Source organism: Carlito syrichta, unplaced genomic scaffold (genome assembly GCF_000164805.1).
Source record: "Carlito syrichta isolate Samal-C Ts95f unplaced genomic scaffold, Tarsius_syrichta-2.0.1 Scaffold312570, whole genome shotgun sequence".
Lineage (NCBI taxonomy): Eukaryota > Metazoa > Chordata > Mammalia > Primates > Tarsiidae > Carlito > Carlito syrichta.
Window position 1 is genome coordinate 64,437 of NW_007256666.1, and position 17,177 is coordinate 81,613.

The 17,177-nt window shown below is 37.8% G+C and overlaps 1 protein-coding gene across 1 annotated transcript in view; it reads right to left on the minus strand.

Moving 5' to 3' along the window:
- Positions 1-17,177, minus strand: part of LOC103272461 (VPS10 domain-containing receptor SorCS1-like) — a 97,108-nt gene that overhangs the window by 12,739 nt on the left and 67,192 nt on the right. The window contains exon 9 of the mRNA XM_021718516.1: positions 15,578-15,677. Within this exon, the coding sequence (XP_021574191.1) occupies positions 15,578-15,677 (100 nt within the window). The remainder of the gene's footprint in view (positions 1-15,577; positions 15,678-17,177) is intronic.

A 17,177-nucleotide genomic window follows, 5' to 3' on the forward strand; every position in this document is an offset into this window, starting at 1 on the left:
TTCACAATAGACACACACACACACACACACACACACACACACACACACACACACACACCCCTCGGCATCTTCCTAACCAGAGAAGAGAAAGACCTTTACAATGAGAATTACATACCACCGCTCAAAGAAGTCCAAGAAGACACAAACAAATGGAAAAATATACCATGCTCATGAATAGGAAGAATCAACGTTGCTAAGATGTCCATCCTACCAAAAGCAATCTACAGATTCAACGCAATACCTATTAAGTTACCAACATCATTCTTCTCAGATCTGGAAGCAACAATACAGAAATTCATATGGAAACAAACGACCACGAATAGCCAAAACAATCCTTAGCAAGAGAAACAAAGCAGGAGAAACAAAACACTTACAGACTTCAAACTCTACTATAAAGCTACAGTAATCAAAACAGCTTGGTATTGGTATAAAAATAGGCACATAGACCAATGGAACAGGATAGAGATTTCAGAAGCAAAGTGTCAATTCCTCAACCAACTCATCTTTGATAAAGCCTCCAACAAAAACTACTGGGGAGAGGAAAACCTATTCAGTAAATTGTGCTGGGAAAAGTGTCTGATCACATGCAGAAGACTGAAACAGGACGCCTACCTATCACCATACACAAAAATTAACTCTAAATGGATCAAAGATCTAAACATAAAACCTCAAACTATAAGAACTTTAGAAAATGCAGAAGACACCTGTATGGAAATTGGAACTGGCAACAAATTCCATCCAGAACCCTAAAGGCCAATACCTTAAGAAATAAGATAAACAAGTAGGACCTCATCAAATTAACGAGCCTCTGCAAAGCAAAAGAAACCATCAAGAGAGCAGGGAGACAGCCCACAGAATGGGAAAAAATATTTGACAACTGTATATCTGACAAAGGCCTAACATCTAGGATCTACAAGGAACTCAAACGCACCAAAGGGAAAAAAACAAACATCCCCTTTAAAAAGTGGGCCAAAAACATGAAAAGACACTTTTCAAAAGAAGGTATACGGGCAGCCAACAGACACATGAAAAAGTGTTCAGCCTCACTCATCATCAGAGAAATGCAAATCAAAACCACATTGTGATACCACCTAACCCCTGTAAGAATGGCCATCATTAATAAAACAACAACAGATGCTGGCGAGGATGTGGAGAAAAGGGAACACTTCTACACTGCTGGTGGAAATGAAAACTTGTACACCTCTCTCGAAAACAGTCTGGAGATTTCTGTGAGAACTAGAAATTGATCTTCCATATGACCCAGCAATTCCTCTATTGGGAATATACCTGGAGGAACTCAAATTATTCTACAAAAAAGATACCTGCACACGTATGTTTGCTGCAGCTCTGTTCACAATAGCAAAAACATGGAACCAACCGTGTTGCCCATCGAAGCTGGACTGGGGTAAAAAAAATGTGGTACAGCCGGGCTCGGTGGCTCAGCCTGTAATCCGGCGCCTTTGGGAGGCTGAGGTGAGTGGATTGCCTGAGCCCGCGGATTCGAGACCCGCCTGGGCCACTTGGTGAGACCTCATCTCTACAATAAATCAAAAAAAAATTAGCCGGTCGTGGTAGCGCGCGCCTGTAATTCCAGCTACTCGGAAGGCTGAGGCGGAAGGATCGCCGGAGCCCAGCAGGCGAGGCTGCGGTGGCCGGGAGCGGCCACTGCACTCCAGTCTGGGTGACAGAGTGAGACTCCAACTCAAAAAAAAAAAAAAATGTGGTACATATACATGATGGAATATAATGCAGCCATAAAGAAGAACAAATATTTGTACTTTACAGCAACTTGGATGGATTTGGAGTCGATCATTCTCAGTGATTTATCACAGAAACAAAGAACTGAGTTCCATATGTTCTCACTCATAAGGTGACCTTGAACAATTATAACGCTATAAGAAAGTGACTGGCAATAGTGGAAAACTGTCAGGGGAGGGGGGATATAACTGGCAGTTGAGGGAAATTGCTAGGGGAGGGATGGCATACCTCACCAACAAGAGCACCTTCATGATCAGTTTGTATACCTAACCCTGAATTGTACCCTACATCTTTATAATAAATAAACTAATTTAAAAAAATAATACTGAGCTTGATTGAAAGGGCTGGCATGTGAAATAAATAGAAAATCAAAAGAGAAAATTACTTTGTCTAGCAACACAGAAAGCAAAGGCACATACACACATGTATGTGGGCATGCATGCATGCGTACACACACACGCACACACACACACACAAATGTCTCTTACCTTCCTCCTGTCTCCCACTCTCAATTTTAAATCATTCACCCTCAAATCATCACTCTTAAACAAGCAGTATTAACATAGTTAAGTAATTAGCATATCATTTTGGGGACATGAACTTCTGTATGCCTGTTCTAAAATGTGTGTTATTCATTTTTCCTCCCCAGTTCCACATCACTTAGTCACTTTTCAGAGGCAGGCAGGAAGCAGCAGGCAGCAGTGGGAGAGACTGAGTGCCACTGCCCTCTGTGTTCTGTGGGTGGCTTCTGCTTGCTGATCTGTGACTGAATATTAACAGGCCTATTATTGCTCCACACAACAGCAGCTGCATATCTTAGTTTGCCCAACACTTAGGTGTATTTGGGTGTTTTGCTGAGGAATAGAAACTTGTGATAAATGGGCTTTAGCTTGTTTTGTGGAATTAGCATAAATTAATCCCTCTCCTATTGCAGCTTAAACAAGGTAGACGTGTGAGGAAAAGTGCTGAGCAGTTTTTGCCATTATTCATGCACAAAGTTAAACACAAATACAAGGCCTACGCCAAGTGACTTAACATTTCTAAACCCAGGTGCTTGCCCATATTGTTTCCAAAATCCTTTGAAGAACTTGAAAATGCACTGAATTATTATTTTTTAATCATGAGAACCTGAATTGATCAGAATAATAGGAAGGCTTACAGCAGTAGCAACAATCTTTTTGTGAAGTGATTGCCATGTAGTAAGTACTAAATAAATTATCATAGTTGGATGAATGAGATCAAACTAAAAATTCCACACTTCGAGTTAAGTAACTGATATAATCATTTTTTTTAAATCAAATCCTGGCTGAGCCACTTGTGGGCTAAGTGACTTACATCAAATCTGTTTTCTCATCTGCAAAGTGGAGCTAAAATTAGTGTTTGGTTTATGAATTTGTGAAAATAAAATGAGATGGAATTTATAAAATGCTGTCATCGTGTCTGACACATAGTACATGCCCAGTATTTTTAGTATTGTCATATTATTGCTATCAAATTTCTAAAAGTGCATTCTATGGGAAAAAAGTCATGAAAAATGATGAAAGAATTCCATGGTGAGATAATTTTGGGGGCACAGTACATATGGCATTCCTCATTCACAGTGCATATCAGTATATTAAACGTTCATAGTAGTCTTTGCAGGAAAGAACTCATTTAACTTTACCATAGAGTTTCACAAACTTATTTAACCACAGACCCTTTGCAGACCGAGGTCCCACACAATACTTTGTAGGAAATGCCTCACCCTGAGCACCACTTTCTCCCTTGTTGCAGCTTTGCTCCTTTGCTTGTTTTTTTGGTAGCATCACCCAGTGAAGCCATGAACAACCTTATTGCTGTCTTGTGTTATCTTCTATAAAAGGGACTTTCCTATTGAACTGCTACCTGCATTATGACTCTGAAACTTTAAACTCTCACTGTATTTCTAATCAAAAGTTAGTGCTGTCAAGATGTTGCAGAAGCAAGTTCACCATGCCTTGATTTTTTTTGTTGTTGTTGTTTATTCTGAACCTTAAAATGGACACAATTCAGGCTCTAGTTGCATGCCTTGAATATCACAAAACCCACGTGATCTGAAATTTTTTTTTTTCAAAAATTAAAAAGATATGGACATAGCACAGAGAAAGCATATCTAGAATGTAGAATGTGCAGAAAGCCTTCCATTTATAGAGCACCAGCACCTGGCCATCAATTCAAATCTAAACCCAATCATGAGAGTCTTAAGGATTGCAACACCTTACTGGGACAAAGCCATAAGACTGCAGGCTAGGTAAGTCTTTCTAGGGTTATGTTACAGCAACAAATTGAGAGATCATTAGAGGCAGCTCTAGAACCCTGGGTTCTTACTAAGCAAACTGAAACTCAATTGATGGCTAACAGTCATATTCTAGGAAAATGAAACATGCTTCATCAATCAGAAACCGTCAACCACTAGGGATTTTCCAACAGAATTACCCAGATAAGGCAACTGCTCCATTTTAACCAAATATTTCCTTTGCCTTGCTTCTGTGATCACCCCATAAAATCCTTTCCCTCATTCTCCTTTGGGAGCCTCAAGTCACTTTTGGTCTGGTGCTTCCTGATTAATGCATTATTGTTTGTTCAAACTCTTTAATATTTTAATGTGTCTCAGTTTATCTTGTAATAGTTCTAATGGCTAGTGAAGCATTGTTTTTAGATTTAAACCACGGGTGGATCTTCAGGAATATCCAGTGTTATGGAATTGAGCTGTACTTCTCAGATAAGAAAATGACAACCATTGATACCTCCAAGACCAAACAGTGCAATAATGAATAGACAAGAAGAGAGGAAGACTTTTTGATGTCTAGAATTGAAAGTCAAGGAGGAATCCTAGCTATTATGCACAATATTTCTCAAGGTGTGTTTTGCAGACTACCTGAATCAGAATTACCTGGAGCACTTGTGAGAAAGCAGTTTCCTAGAATTCACTTGAGAAACTATTAGTCTTGAGAGTGGGTTTCAGAAATCCATACATGCAACAAGCTACACAGATGTATATTATGCAAAATAGTTTGAAAATACTGCATGATAGACTCCACATACTCCCACTCATAAAATATCCAGTTCTATGTCTAGGGCATGCCTGACCTTTATATTCTCTCTGTATCACTAAAACAAAGCAAAATCAGTGTAAAAAGAGAAATGCCCCTTCATTGTTTATAGTAGCTCAATCTGGTTATGGCTCCAGGAGGGAGTTTTCTAAGCTACCTAAAGCAATACTAAGTCTTCCCCAAGTAAGCAATCAGCTTTCTGTGGATGGATTACATTCCGGACCCATCTCTGTGTCCAGTCCTTGTGTAATGAGTTGGAAGTTCCACCCACCAAGAAGTGAAATCTGGTTCTTTACCCCTTGAATTGAGCTATCATTATAATTTGCTTTTGACAATAGAAGAAAATGGAAGCAATAGTGTGCTAATTTGGAGTTTCAAGGCCTTGCATACCTCTGATTTTTCTCTTGGAATCCTACCACTGCTGTATATGAGTAAGCCCAAAACAGACTGCTGAAAAATGAGACACCATGTGAAAGAGAGCTGAATTATTCTAACCAAGGCCATTCTAGAGCAGTTGACTAGACAACCTTCAACATGTATGACAGACCAGCAAAGATCAACAGTGCTCCCTACTCAACAATCTATACAAGACTTCAGACAGACAAGTGAACTTAGACAAAGCGAGACTCATCATCAATAATAATTATTGTAAAGCCACTGAATTTCTGTTGTGTGTTACATAGCCATAGATTACTTACTTTCCTCAAAATTCTCCAATTAGCTATCCTCACCTTTGGTCTGTACATTATCCGATTCTTTGTCTGGACTACTGTTTCCACTGTCAAGGTGTCAGGGTAAAAGTAAGATGACCATAAAGGTTCTCTTCTAAAACAGGACAATGTAACAATGCAAGGAAGTCCTATTAAAGCTTATGCTACTAGAATAGATATAACCCAGGACAGTCCTGATTACTCTAGGTATAAAGGGTAGCTTGTCCTAGGTTCTGTTATCTTTTCTGTATTTTGTATGTGTTCTCTTGCTTCTTTCTTTATTTCTTCTTCTTCTTTTTTTTTTTTTCCAGTTTCTCTTGACTATCTGCCTTGCCTTCTTCTTGTGGAATTGCATTTGTATATCCTATCACTATTTCTAACCTGATGTGCTTTGTACTCTGTTTCTGTTCACATAGCTGATCCTCTTGACCATCTGATCAAGAGTTTCCAAATACATCCTCTGGTCTGGATAACTCAGTCTAGTTAACCTGTGACCATTTCAACTCCTTTTTATGGTTCCAGGTCATCTTAGGAAAAAATGGTGAAGAAATAAATCTATTAGAAGCTAAAGGGTAACCTCATTGTTGATATCTGATATAGTTATAAAAAGTATCACATTCATTTAATCACACTGAGTGGAGAGATGTGTTTAGATGGCTTGGCACCTATTTACTTATCATGACATCATAATGATTTAACAACCATCAAAAGCCACCAAGTATGCATCTGTGAAACTACCTAATTACTTGAAGAGAAAAAATAATATTTATTCTGGTGAAAAATAGAAGCAAGGAAACATACTATCACCATGACTTTACTTGTAAATGATTACTGTGTAGATAATAAGGCAACCAGAAACTAAAGAGACAGGCAAATGTATTGACTATGGAAGAATTCTGCTAGTAGTAATTTGATCCCTAGATTAAAAATGTTATTGCAACATTTTATTTCACTTTACAGTTCAGGGTTTCACAACTTCTATTTGGCATCTGCATCTATAATGTTGAACCTTAGATTATATTGTAGTTTCTAGAGTTTTCTGACTAATGGTAATTCTGCCTTCAGAATGGAAAGTCTTTTTCTCAATGAGAACCTGTGGGGAAGACTTCATGATGTATTATGACCTAGACTGAGATTTTGAGTTTCTTATTCCCTCCCAAATTTACTCATAACATATCCATTGGTAGCAGCTGAAGTCTGAAAATATGAATTCTCTAACATCTCTGTGATAATATCTTTTTATTATACCTGCAAAAAGAAATTAAGGCAGTCAGCAGCAACCATGGAGGCCAAGATAACAGTTTTATTAAAAACCCACAAACACCCTTGACAAAGGACAGTTTTCCTAAATGTAGCAGCTTAAACAAGGCAACTGGTAAACAGGAGGGAAGGAAGTGGTGTTTCCATGTATTTTTTTTTCCATGTTTTTATTTAACCTGAGATTTGAGACTCTTCCTTTGATAAATATTATCCTTTCATCTTTTTTATCTTGTGTGTCCAAAACTCCAAACAGTGACCCAACTAGAAAGCTAAGGGTAGAACAGCATCTTGATTCTGATATATGTGCAGGAATATAGTAAGATATGGCTGTATCATTTTCTGCTCCTACTAGCATATGAATAGCATCTAGATACTGTTATTTGTCTAACCCTCATAAAACTCAAAGCTATTCAATTACATCTGCCACTAAGATTCTAGTTCACACTTTAATCATTTTTCAACTGCTTCATGGCCACAGATCTTGGCTGGCCTTTGTCATTCATCTAGATTATGGATATAGTGTATCTCAGATTCAGGCAAATTTCATTTTCTCCCCGTCACTCCCACAGTCATCTACCCATTCTGCCAATTAGGAATGAATCAAGAAATTAGATTTTAATGTTTATGACTGATTTCCCCCTATACTTAATATCACAGGCCTTTCTTTCTTAATTCATGCCTCTGTTTTAATGGGTGCCCTGAGTTGTAAATCAGATTTATTACTGGAGATAGCTGTTCACCTTTCCCTGTTATGCAGATGAATTTCTGTCTGTGGAGGGCTCCAACAGTGGTTGTTAAGACTGGTGAAGAGGCTGGCTCATTTAGGGAACTTACTGAAAATGAAGATTCCTTGCCCCCTGCAATCATCCTGGGATTCCTCGTTGTGTGTGGTGCGGCCTGGAAAATTTCTATTTTTAAAAGCTTCCTAGGTTAACTGCAATGTAGAGTCAGATTTGAGAACAACTCCATTATAGCAGAAGTTTTCTACTCTAGGTTCTAACCAGAGGACAGCGTTTCATTAATGTCAAATAGTTTGAGGAAACCAGTCAATTTCAGCTCTCTTAGACCCTTATGCAGAAGTCCCACTACCCCAAATTGTATTTCATTTGCCCAGTAAATGACTCTTATAAGATGCAATAATCCCTATAGTGTTGCTATCTGTAATTAAGTATGGATTAATCTAGTTAAGCTTTTGTTATCTCAAACAAAATATCAGTGTTGCCCTTTACTTGCTCTCTCTATTCTCATGTAGACCCTTATCTATTCTGGCTTAGACGAATTAACACATTTTTAAGCCACTCCCCGCTGCCCCATCCTCATGCCAAACATAAGGACTGAATTTACTCAGGGCCATGGGGCCTTATGGAAACAAAGATATGGACTTCGACAGAGATTGAGAGATTTGCACCAACAATTAAGGCTTTAATTTATCACCTGTAAGCAGTTCCCTTCACCTAAGAATCTGCTAAGAGGTGACAAATTAAAGCTCATAGTTTAATGTATAGTCTGGCCCTGGTTATCTTGCTTAAGATTCAACTCCCTATTTCCAGCTTCCTAATGGGGCTTTTCACTTTGTGTGGCATCCAACAAAATATGAACCTCCATATGAATCTTCGTTTATGATCAAAAAGGAGGTTCTACCTCCTAGGTCTCTTTCTCTACCAAGTAAATGGCCATCCCTGTCACTTGGATTAAAAATTTATGTGTTAATACTTTACAACAACAAAAAACACATTATGGACCTTTGCCCAAGCCTATTATTCTTAAAAAATTCCATCAGTCTGTTTTCTTTTCTATACCTTGTTATATCAAACTTACATTAATAAAAAGGTTCCTCATAGCACACACATGGATAATATTAGGACAACAAAGTTTATAATATACCAGCATATTTTTCCCTGAATTTTATCCCTCTCCCTCTGCTCATAATTTTACCTTTAGTAAATAAACCTATTATGAATATTTGGGGGTACAAATCTAGATTCCCCAAGCCATGTCAGAGAATTCATTAGTTTACACATAAGTCACACAGTCACCTTGCTGTGCCTCCACTCAACACAGCTCCTCAGTCTGCATTGCTTATTTTCTGTCCTTTTGGTGAATTTTTATTCAATTTTAAGGTTCAGCTTTATTGAACCTTCTGCATGGAATATTTTTCATCTTCTTCATTTAGAATTAGGAAAGACTCATGTGACTATTTGTGCCTCAGGTCTAGACAGTGTGGACTGAGTGAAGGTACTAATTCATTTCATATCCCCGGATGAACCATAGTTTTAAAGGAATAATTGCAAAGCAAGGCATAGAGCTATGTGACAAATAAGATGATAAATCTGAAATGGATTCTGCTCTTGAGTAAATTTCAAGTTAGTAGAAGCAATGAGAAAACTGTTGGCATTTTAGGGATATTTTCTTAATGGCTCAGGTTTGTTCTTCCACAAGTAACTCCACAGGTCAAATGGTTTGCATTAGCTTCAGAGCCTTTCAGAGTCTTGCTAGAAAAACTTCCCTAAATGACACCATAGCTCTTAAAATATATGATACAGAAGGTCAGGGTAAGTGCATAGGTGAAAGAGAGGGAGAGCAAGGGAGGTATCACAAAGGATATGAAGAAGGTCTTGCTTGTTTGATAAGATGAGGATGGTGCCATCCAAGATGTATGACCCTGAGCTATGACATGAATTGAAGCTGCCCTGATATTGAAAACACTTTTTCCAGTGACCAAAGCAGCAAAATAAAGACCAATAAGTTACACTTGTTTCAGTCTTATTCAGTAATATCCTATTGCCATTTCTACTCCCATTCTCTCTCAGATCTCTTATTCTGGGATTCAGAACCGCAGGGACAATAAGCCCGATTTTCCTTCAACCTGCTGATTCCCCACAATGTTCACATATGCAATTGTAATGCATATTTAAATAATATTTACCATAAAAAAATGAAAAAGCAGAGATTCCTTAGATGCTTACTGGATAAATGAATGCAAGACTCCACTTACCAGTTATCTGATAAGAGGCAGCATGTCAAGGAGATGAGCTCACAATTCAATAAACTGGATCTGAAGGTTAAGTGGGGGAATGGAGTTGTGAATATATCTCTGCAAATTATGAATTAATTATAAATCTAATTATTCATAAAAGTAATGCTTGGTGAACACTTGATATGTGCAAGTTCTCTGCTAGCTACAATGATGGAGACAATACAAAGGTATAGTGAACCATTTCACAAGAAATTATATAGGAGTAATGAAGAAGATGATAATGATATCATGATTATCATAATTGGACAGATATAGATTAAAAGATCCATGTGATTTCAGACAAGGAATCCAGCAAAGTTCTCTGGATAGATGTCACCGAAATGTTGGCATTGAGCTGAACTTTAAAATACAAATAAACGTATGGGTTACAGATATGAAGAAATGGGAAGAAATATTCCAGTCTGGAATAACATGAGCAAAGAAACACACTAGTCAAGATATCAGTGCTTCCAGTCTAATACTCAGCCTGACCGATGTCTCTTCCCTTTTCCAACTCTTTGTGTTGTTTTACAACATCATAGCCTTTGTCTTCTAAACATGTGTGCCATTGCTGTTGGACACTAAAAGCCAAAGGGAGCCACTCAGGCACTGACCCTCCCTCAGTCTTCTTGATAACATGCTTCTCATTATCTCCTTATATTTATACAATTTCAAATCTCTCCTTTCTGCAAGTAAAATTTCAGAAACATATTTTGTTAGGAGTGATTAGGCCCTTAGGAAGAACTGGACAAAAACCAAGAAGCACAAGGAATGGTTAGAAACAAAGTAAGGACAGCATTCAAAGTTTAACTCAGTTTAATACCAACGTTAATGAATTTCCAATCAGAACATGTGGGGGAAAACAAACAAAATCCATTCTCTAATGACATGCAGGTATCTGCAAATGCTTTCCTTGTGTTTTCATAAAAGCAAATAGGGAGCTGAAGTTGAAAACTAAAAAAGGCTAGTAAATTCCTGAAACGAGAAAGTTCTTTTCCTGCGACAAACCAAATTATGTACTGCCTCTCTCACCAACAACCTATTCTGGCTCAAACATTTTTAAAGGGAGGCTGCTGAACATCTGCTAAGCAATTAATGAGATACAGTAGAGTGTTGTAATGGTCCCCAGGAAGGTATTAGCAATTCTGCTAATGAGACATGAAATGTTGCAAACAATGGTTCTTTTTTTTTTATTTTTATTTTTCCCTGCCTGCAGGAGTGATGAAAGAAAGCGTAAACGAGTTGAGGTGGTAGATCTGCATCAAATACTCATTTTCACTACTTCTCTTTTTCCCCCCAACTTCCTTCTCCTTCTCCTCCTAGCCACCCAGATATGAATGTGTTAATTTCAACCTAACAAAATAAACTGTGGCAAGGGTCTTAATACACTGACCCTTCACTCGAAGTGCCAAGTTTTCCATGTGTGAAAAGAATTCCCTCCACTGTCTTTGGTGTATGTAGAGTCTACCACTCTGTTCAAACAGGTCTTCCTTTTAATTTAATTTGATTTTTCTTAATCAAGTTGCTAGGAACAATCTCCAACAGGAAATTAATGCCTCACATATTTCACTTCCTCATCACAGTTGTTGAAAAATGCTAGTCTTGACACAATCCTTGTCTTTTGCTTATGAAAGTCTGGTCCAGCGTGACCATGCACCTGTGGAAACTGCCAGTTCTAACACTATTATTGACCAGCAAAGCTAAACTCTACATAGCTAAAGTTTACAGGACTCAGTTATTCCATCACCCCTTATCTTCATTTGCACTTCAAACTGAAGCTAATTGTCCACATATAAATCTAAATCTATTCCAGGGGCTGAGTCAGTCCTGACATAAAGCTCAATAACACCAGTTGATGAAGTTCGGAACTACACAGCCAAAAGACTATACTAGCAAATCTAGGAGGGAAGATTCCAAATTGGCCCATTCTAACATTGGGCTTTCACCTGGAACTGTATTCTTCACTCTTGTCCTCTTCGCAACCTTCCATCAGACATAAGAATGTTGCAAGGAGCTCACCTCAAACCTCAGTATACTTATCTGGGTTCTCAGTAGCCTACCTCCTTTCTGCCTGTCCTTCCTCTCAGGGATCTGAGTTCTGCCTCCCAAACTCCTTGCTATGGAATGAACTACACATTATGAATTTTCATTTCTTCTCAATTCTGCATTATTTCTTGCCATCTGGAGTTTATACCAGTGGGATTAACCTTTCATGGTTATCAGGAATTGACTTTCCTTCCCACATGAAGCCATAAATCCATGAATGTCTTTAGTTGCCCTTGCTGTAATAGTTTCCCCAGTCAAGCCGCTGGCCAAAGCAGTCCCAGCTAATTATCCGCTTTTTTGGTTTCTATTTTTCACCTAGGTCTCAGCTCTAAAACATCTGTCATTACAAGAAGGTGCTCTTAAGTAACCTTGAAAATAAGATTTCATTTTTTTCCACACATCATTTCTCCCTAAAATTGAATAATGTAAACTATCAGTCTCCTTAAAATATTTTTAATTGAAGCTGGGTGCAGTGTCTCAGACTGTAATCCCAGAACTTTGGGAGGCTGAGGCGAGAGGATTGCCTGAGCCCAGAGGTTCGAGACCAGCAACCTGGTGAGACCTCATCTCTACAATAAGTCACAAAAACTAGCTGGGCACAGTGGCGTGTGTCTGTAGTTCCAGCTACTTTGAAGGATGAGGCAGAAGGATCTTCTAAGCCTAGTGGGTAGAGATTGCCGTGGCTGTGAGTGTGCCACTGCACTCCAGCCTGGGTGACAAGAGTAAGACTCCAACTAAAAAAAAAAAAATTATATTTAAAAAATCATATTTAGTGATCTACTTGATACTTGATGTTTTGAAACATATAATGTATACTGATCAGATCAAGGTAATTAGCATATGCATCATCTCAAACATTTATCATTTCTTTGTGTTTAGAACATTCAATATCCTCTAAAATAATCTGAATCATCTCTGGGTTGTGATGCAATGATCAGTTAAATAAAAAACAGACAGATAATAACTGATGGAGAAGTAACAAAGTAAGGAAAGAGATGACCTGTGGGCAGACTCCAGAATTGAAGAATGGGAGAAGGAGGGCTAATTCACTACTTAGCTTGACCAAGATACTCCTCCTTCTAACACAAACCCCTGGTAAATTGTAAAGGGACTGCTTTCTGGTAAACCAAGCCTGAAGATAGTGTTCATTCAGAAGCTGAGTAGCTGTAAAGCATATTTTTTTATGACAAAGGATGGACTAGTTGGCCACATTCTTTCAAACCCAGAGTTCAGTATGGACTATCAGCCTCAGTTATTTTTAATCTCTGAACTCAATGAGAACAAGCAGCAGATGGTGAGGTTCAGTCTTGCCACCTAAACAAGCTAGACCATCTGATTAGATTAAATGAATCACGGAACCTATTTAAACCAATTTCGAATGGTTACTTTCTACTCAATGGGCAACATTTGTCAGTAGTTTGGCTATTAGGATTACCACAACTCTTATTTCTGGACTTTGATCATTTTTTGGTACAATCACTCATGTATGATTCTGCCATGTGTCACTTCCATTCACCAAAGACCAAAGGTCAATCTTCAGAGTAGTAAAAGGCCAGTCGAGGTCACCAAATGCCCTGAGATAAGTTGGCAGCCTTTTCTTCGTAGCATTTTCATTACCATGTGATTCAGAAAGTAGCATTTGTTGATTTGTTTCCTGTCTAGCTTTGACCAGCAATGGAAATTTATGAGGGCAGAGGTTCTATCCCCACTGCTGAGAACATTGTTTGGATCAGAGTTGGCAGGTGGCACTCAATAAATTTCTGTTAAATGCATGAGTTAGAACAATGAGATACAAAATAGCAAATTAGCTCTACTGAATCTTCCTTGCTCTTTAGAGTCAGTCATCTTCCTCACATGACACCCTGAATCAGTCAAACTTCTGTTCAAGGGTCTTCATGGTTCCCCTGACCTTTGATGGCTTATTCTCTAAACTAAGTACAAATAGTTCACCCTAGCCTGCTTTTACAGTCCACCTGTATATCCCATGCTTAAGAACAGTGACTTCTAAATATTTATTTACTTAATACAGTGGGATTTTTTTAAATAAAAATTTTTGATGAAACTCATTAAAGAAAAAAAGACATGAGGAAGGTAAGTCAGTGACCAGGCTACTTTGCCTTCCTCTAGACCTAGTGGTACATCCAAGAATAACCAGGAAATCAGAGAATGGAGTTGGAAACTGCTGCTTTCTGTGCTCATTTATTCAGCATCCCCAAAGTTCTTGAGGCTTTCCTTTTGTGGTGCTTTGGTGATTGGAATAACCTCTTGTGGTCCTTCCCAAAGACCACCTCCTCCATAAAACATTACTACATATTTTTGACTGGATACAATTCATCTCTGCTTTAAATTTCCTATACAATTTTTGTCAACAATAATACAAAGTAAAAAGAAAGATTACTATTTGTTATGTGTTGGACATTATTCTAAACACATTACTTGAATTAACTTAATCCTCACCCAATCCCATTGATGTAGGTGCTATTACTATCTTCTGAGGCATGCAAAAGTCAAATTTATTTTCTGATCCTACAGAATGAGTAACAAAGCCAAGATAGAAATCAATGATCTGGCTGTAAAAGAAAAACAAAAACCAAGTGCTTAAATATGCTACATTACTTCTCTATGTAGGAGATGCATTTTACTCATTGAGAGACACTACTCCTTCACTCCACAATATCACCATCACTGCTACATAAAGCTTCCCACATCACAACCAGATTATGTTTTCCCACTGACATTTTCAGTCCATGAAGTACTATCCCTATACTCTGCAAAAATAAGTACTCAGTAAACATTGTTAATTGTATTTATTATTTAAATATGCAAGGATACATATATTTCTAAAAGCTGGGGATTATTGGTGTTATTAAAACTTCACACCCAGAGAAGGAAAATCTCCCCTTGCCTTTTACAGGTGCAGATATGAAAACTCAATGACATTAAGTAATTTGCAGGATAATAGCCAATTCCCAGGCTGGGTGTAGTGGCTCACACCTGTAATCCTAACACTTTGGAAGGCTGAGACTGGAGAATTGCTTGAGCCCAGGAGTTCCAGACCTGCCTGGGCAACATTATGGAACCTCATCTCAACCACCCCAAAAGTAAAAAAATTTGCTGGACATTGGTAGCACACACCTGTAGTCCCAGCTGTTTGGGAGGCGGAGGTGTAAGGAAATCGAGGTTGTAGTGAGTCGTGACTGTGCCACTGCAATTCAGCCTGGGTAACACAGTGAGACTCCAACTCAAGATAGATAAATAAACAACCAGCTCCAGGTTCATCTTCTGGCTATGGCCCTGTACTCTTCTGATGTTCCTGCTATTTCCACTATACTACATTACCCTGAAACTTAAAGAAACCAAATTTTTTTAACGTGACTATTTTAAAAACAAGGCTTTGCAAAAAGATCTGAAAAAATTCTGTTCATGTTAGTAAGGCTAACATTATTTTCAAGATTTCTGTTGAGATGAAGCATGTATCACGTGAAGAGATGCTATCTAAGTGGTTCATCAACAGTTTTTACCAGAGTCTAAGTAGAAGCATCAACTTATTCTGATTCTCCATTAAGGCTGAAACACCAAGCAACGGAACATCCAAGATCTGATGCCGGATTTCTGATTAGCAATGACACCACCTAGCCTTGTTATGATGAAGGAACCACAGACTGGAATATTCTTCACCAGAATCATTAGCCAGAACACAGGGACGTGGACACTACCTGCTGTTAAGTGAGCTGCATGGACGAAGACTTGGACCCCTGGCTTCAGTTCAAAGTGTACTGAGTTTTGGTTGAGATTGTGGATCAGTAATTCTGACATCTGAAAAAAGAAGTGTCATAGTTAGTGCCAACAAAATTGTCATACTGATTATAACCAAAAGTGCTGAGAAATATTTACTTTTTAGGCAAGGCATTACAATATTGTACCTGTGAATTACATGATTTTGATTTTTTTATTCCAGAATATGCGGATATAATTATTTTAAGCATGGCCTCAATATTTATTCATAAATTAAGTAATTTCACTATTAAAATTTTTTTCTGTATTGTCTTAGAAAACTCACCCCCAGTTTTTTGAGAAAGCATTTGTTATGCATAAGGACTTAAAAGAAGTAGATATACACATTTTGTGCATTCTGGTGAGATTCACATACATTTATTTTACTTTATATCCCTTCCCCAAAGCATATCCTGTGGCTTTCAGAGAGAGATAGAATAGGTACTTTGTGACTATTTATTAACTAGTAAATATAGTCCTACAAAAATAATATATAATTGGAAGAGAGTGTAGATACAACTACACTTAAGTAATGAATTGGCTAATCTTTATTTCATGTCAATGAATATTATCTAAACTGTTCCTCAGACTTACACTTGTGTGCTAGAAAGATAAATGGAATTCCGAACTAAAGAACATTTAACCCCAAGCATGGGGCAAATAACTCACGTGGGTATAAACAGCAGAAGGTAAGGTTTTATAGATGAAATAAACTCTGTTCATCTGTTTAAACTAGAAAACCTAGCTCAATGTACTGTTTTCCTTATACGTTTGAGGAATTTCTGAAAAGCTATCAGGGATAACTATACTCCTATTATTTTTATCTGGTCTCCAAGGTTTATTTTTAATATTCTAATTACCAATTAGTCTTTTATTTAACATGTTAAGTTTAATTAGACGCTTTCTGACCATTATCTTGCTAGTTAAATTCGTATTTATTTTTTCTTTTCTATTTGTTGAGTTTCATTTACTCCACTGTGTTGCCTGCCAAAAATGACACTTTTGATCTCTTTATTAAGCATGACCTGATGGCTTAGTTTTGAAGCACAGAGTCCCTTGAAGAAGCTCCTGATTGGTAAGGGAACTGAACTGCCCTGCAGATAAACTTCTTTGCTGAAAAATAGAAACACGAAATCATGGTCAGTGTCTCACAGTTTAGCACCTAGGATCCAGTGCTCTCAAGTGCTGTCATTTGGCAAATAATGCAGAATAACAGGATTGTGCTAAACTCATGTTGAAAACAACTTTATTTGGTATATTAGGCTACTCCTTTTCTTGGACACTGGGAATCCTACAGAGTGGTCCAGGTTTATAGAAGTGGATTTCTAACACAGACTGCTTAGAATAGTTTTCCTCTGTGTTATCTAACGAGTTTTTTTTTTCATTTAATTCTTATAATTCAATGGGTACAGTCTTTATAGAAATCTAACTGTGGATTATTTAAAGGTCTTTCACAGAAGTTTTGCCTATGAAATACATATGCACACATGCACTCACATATATAGAACTGCAGAAAAAATATTTTCATTCAAATATAAAAGA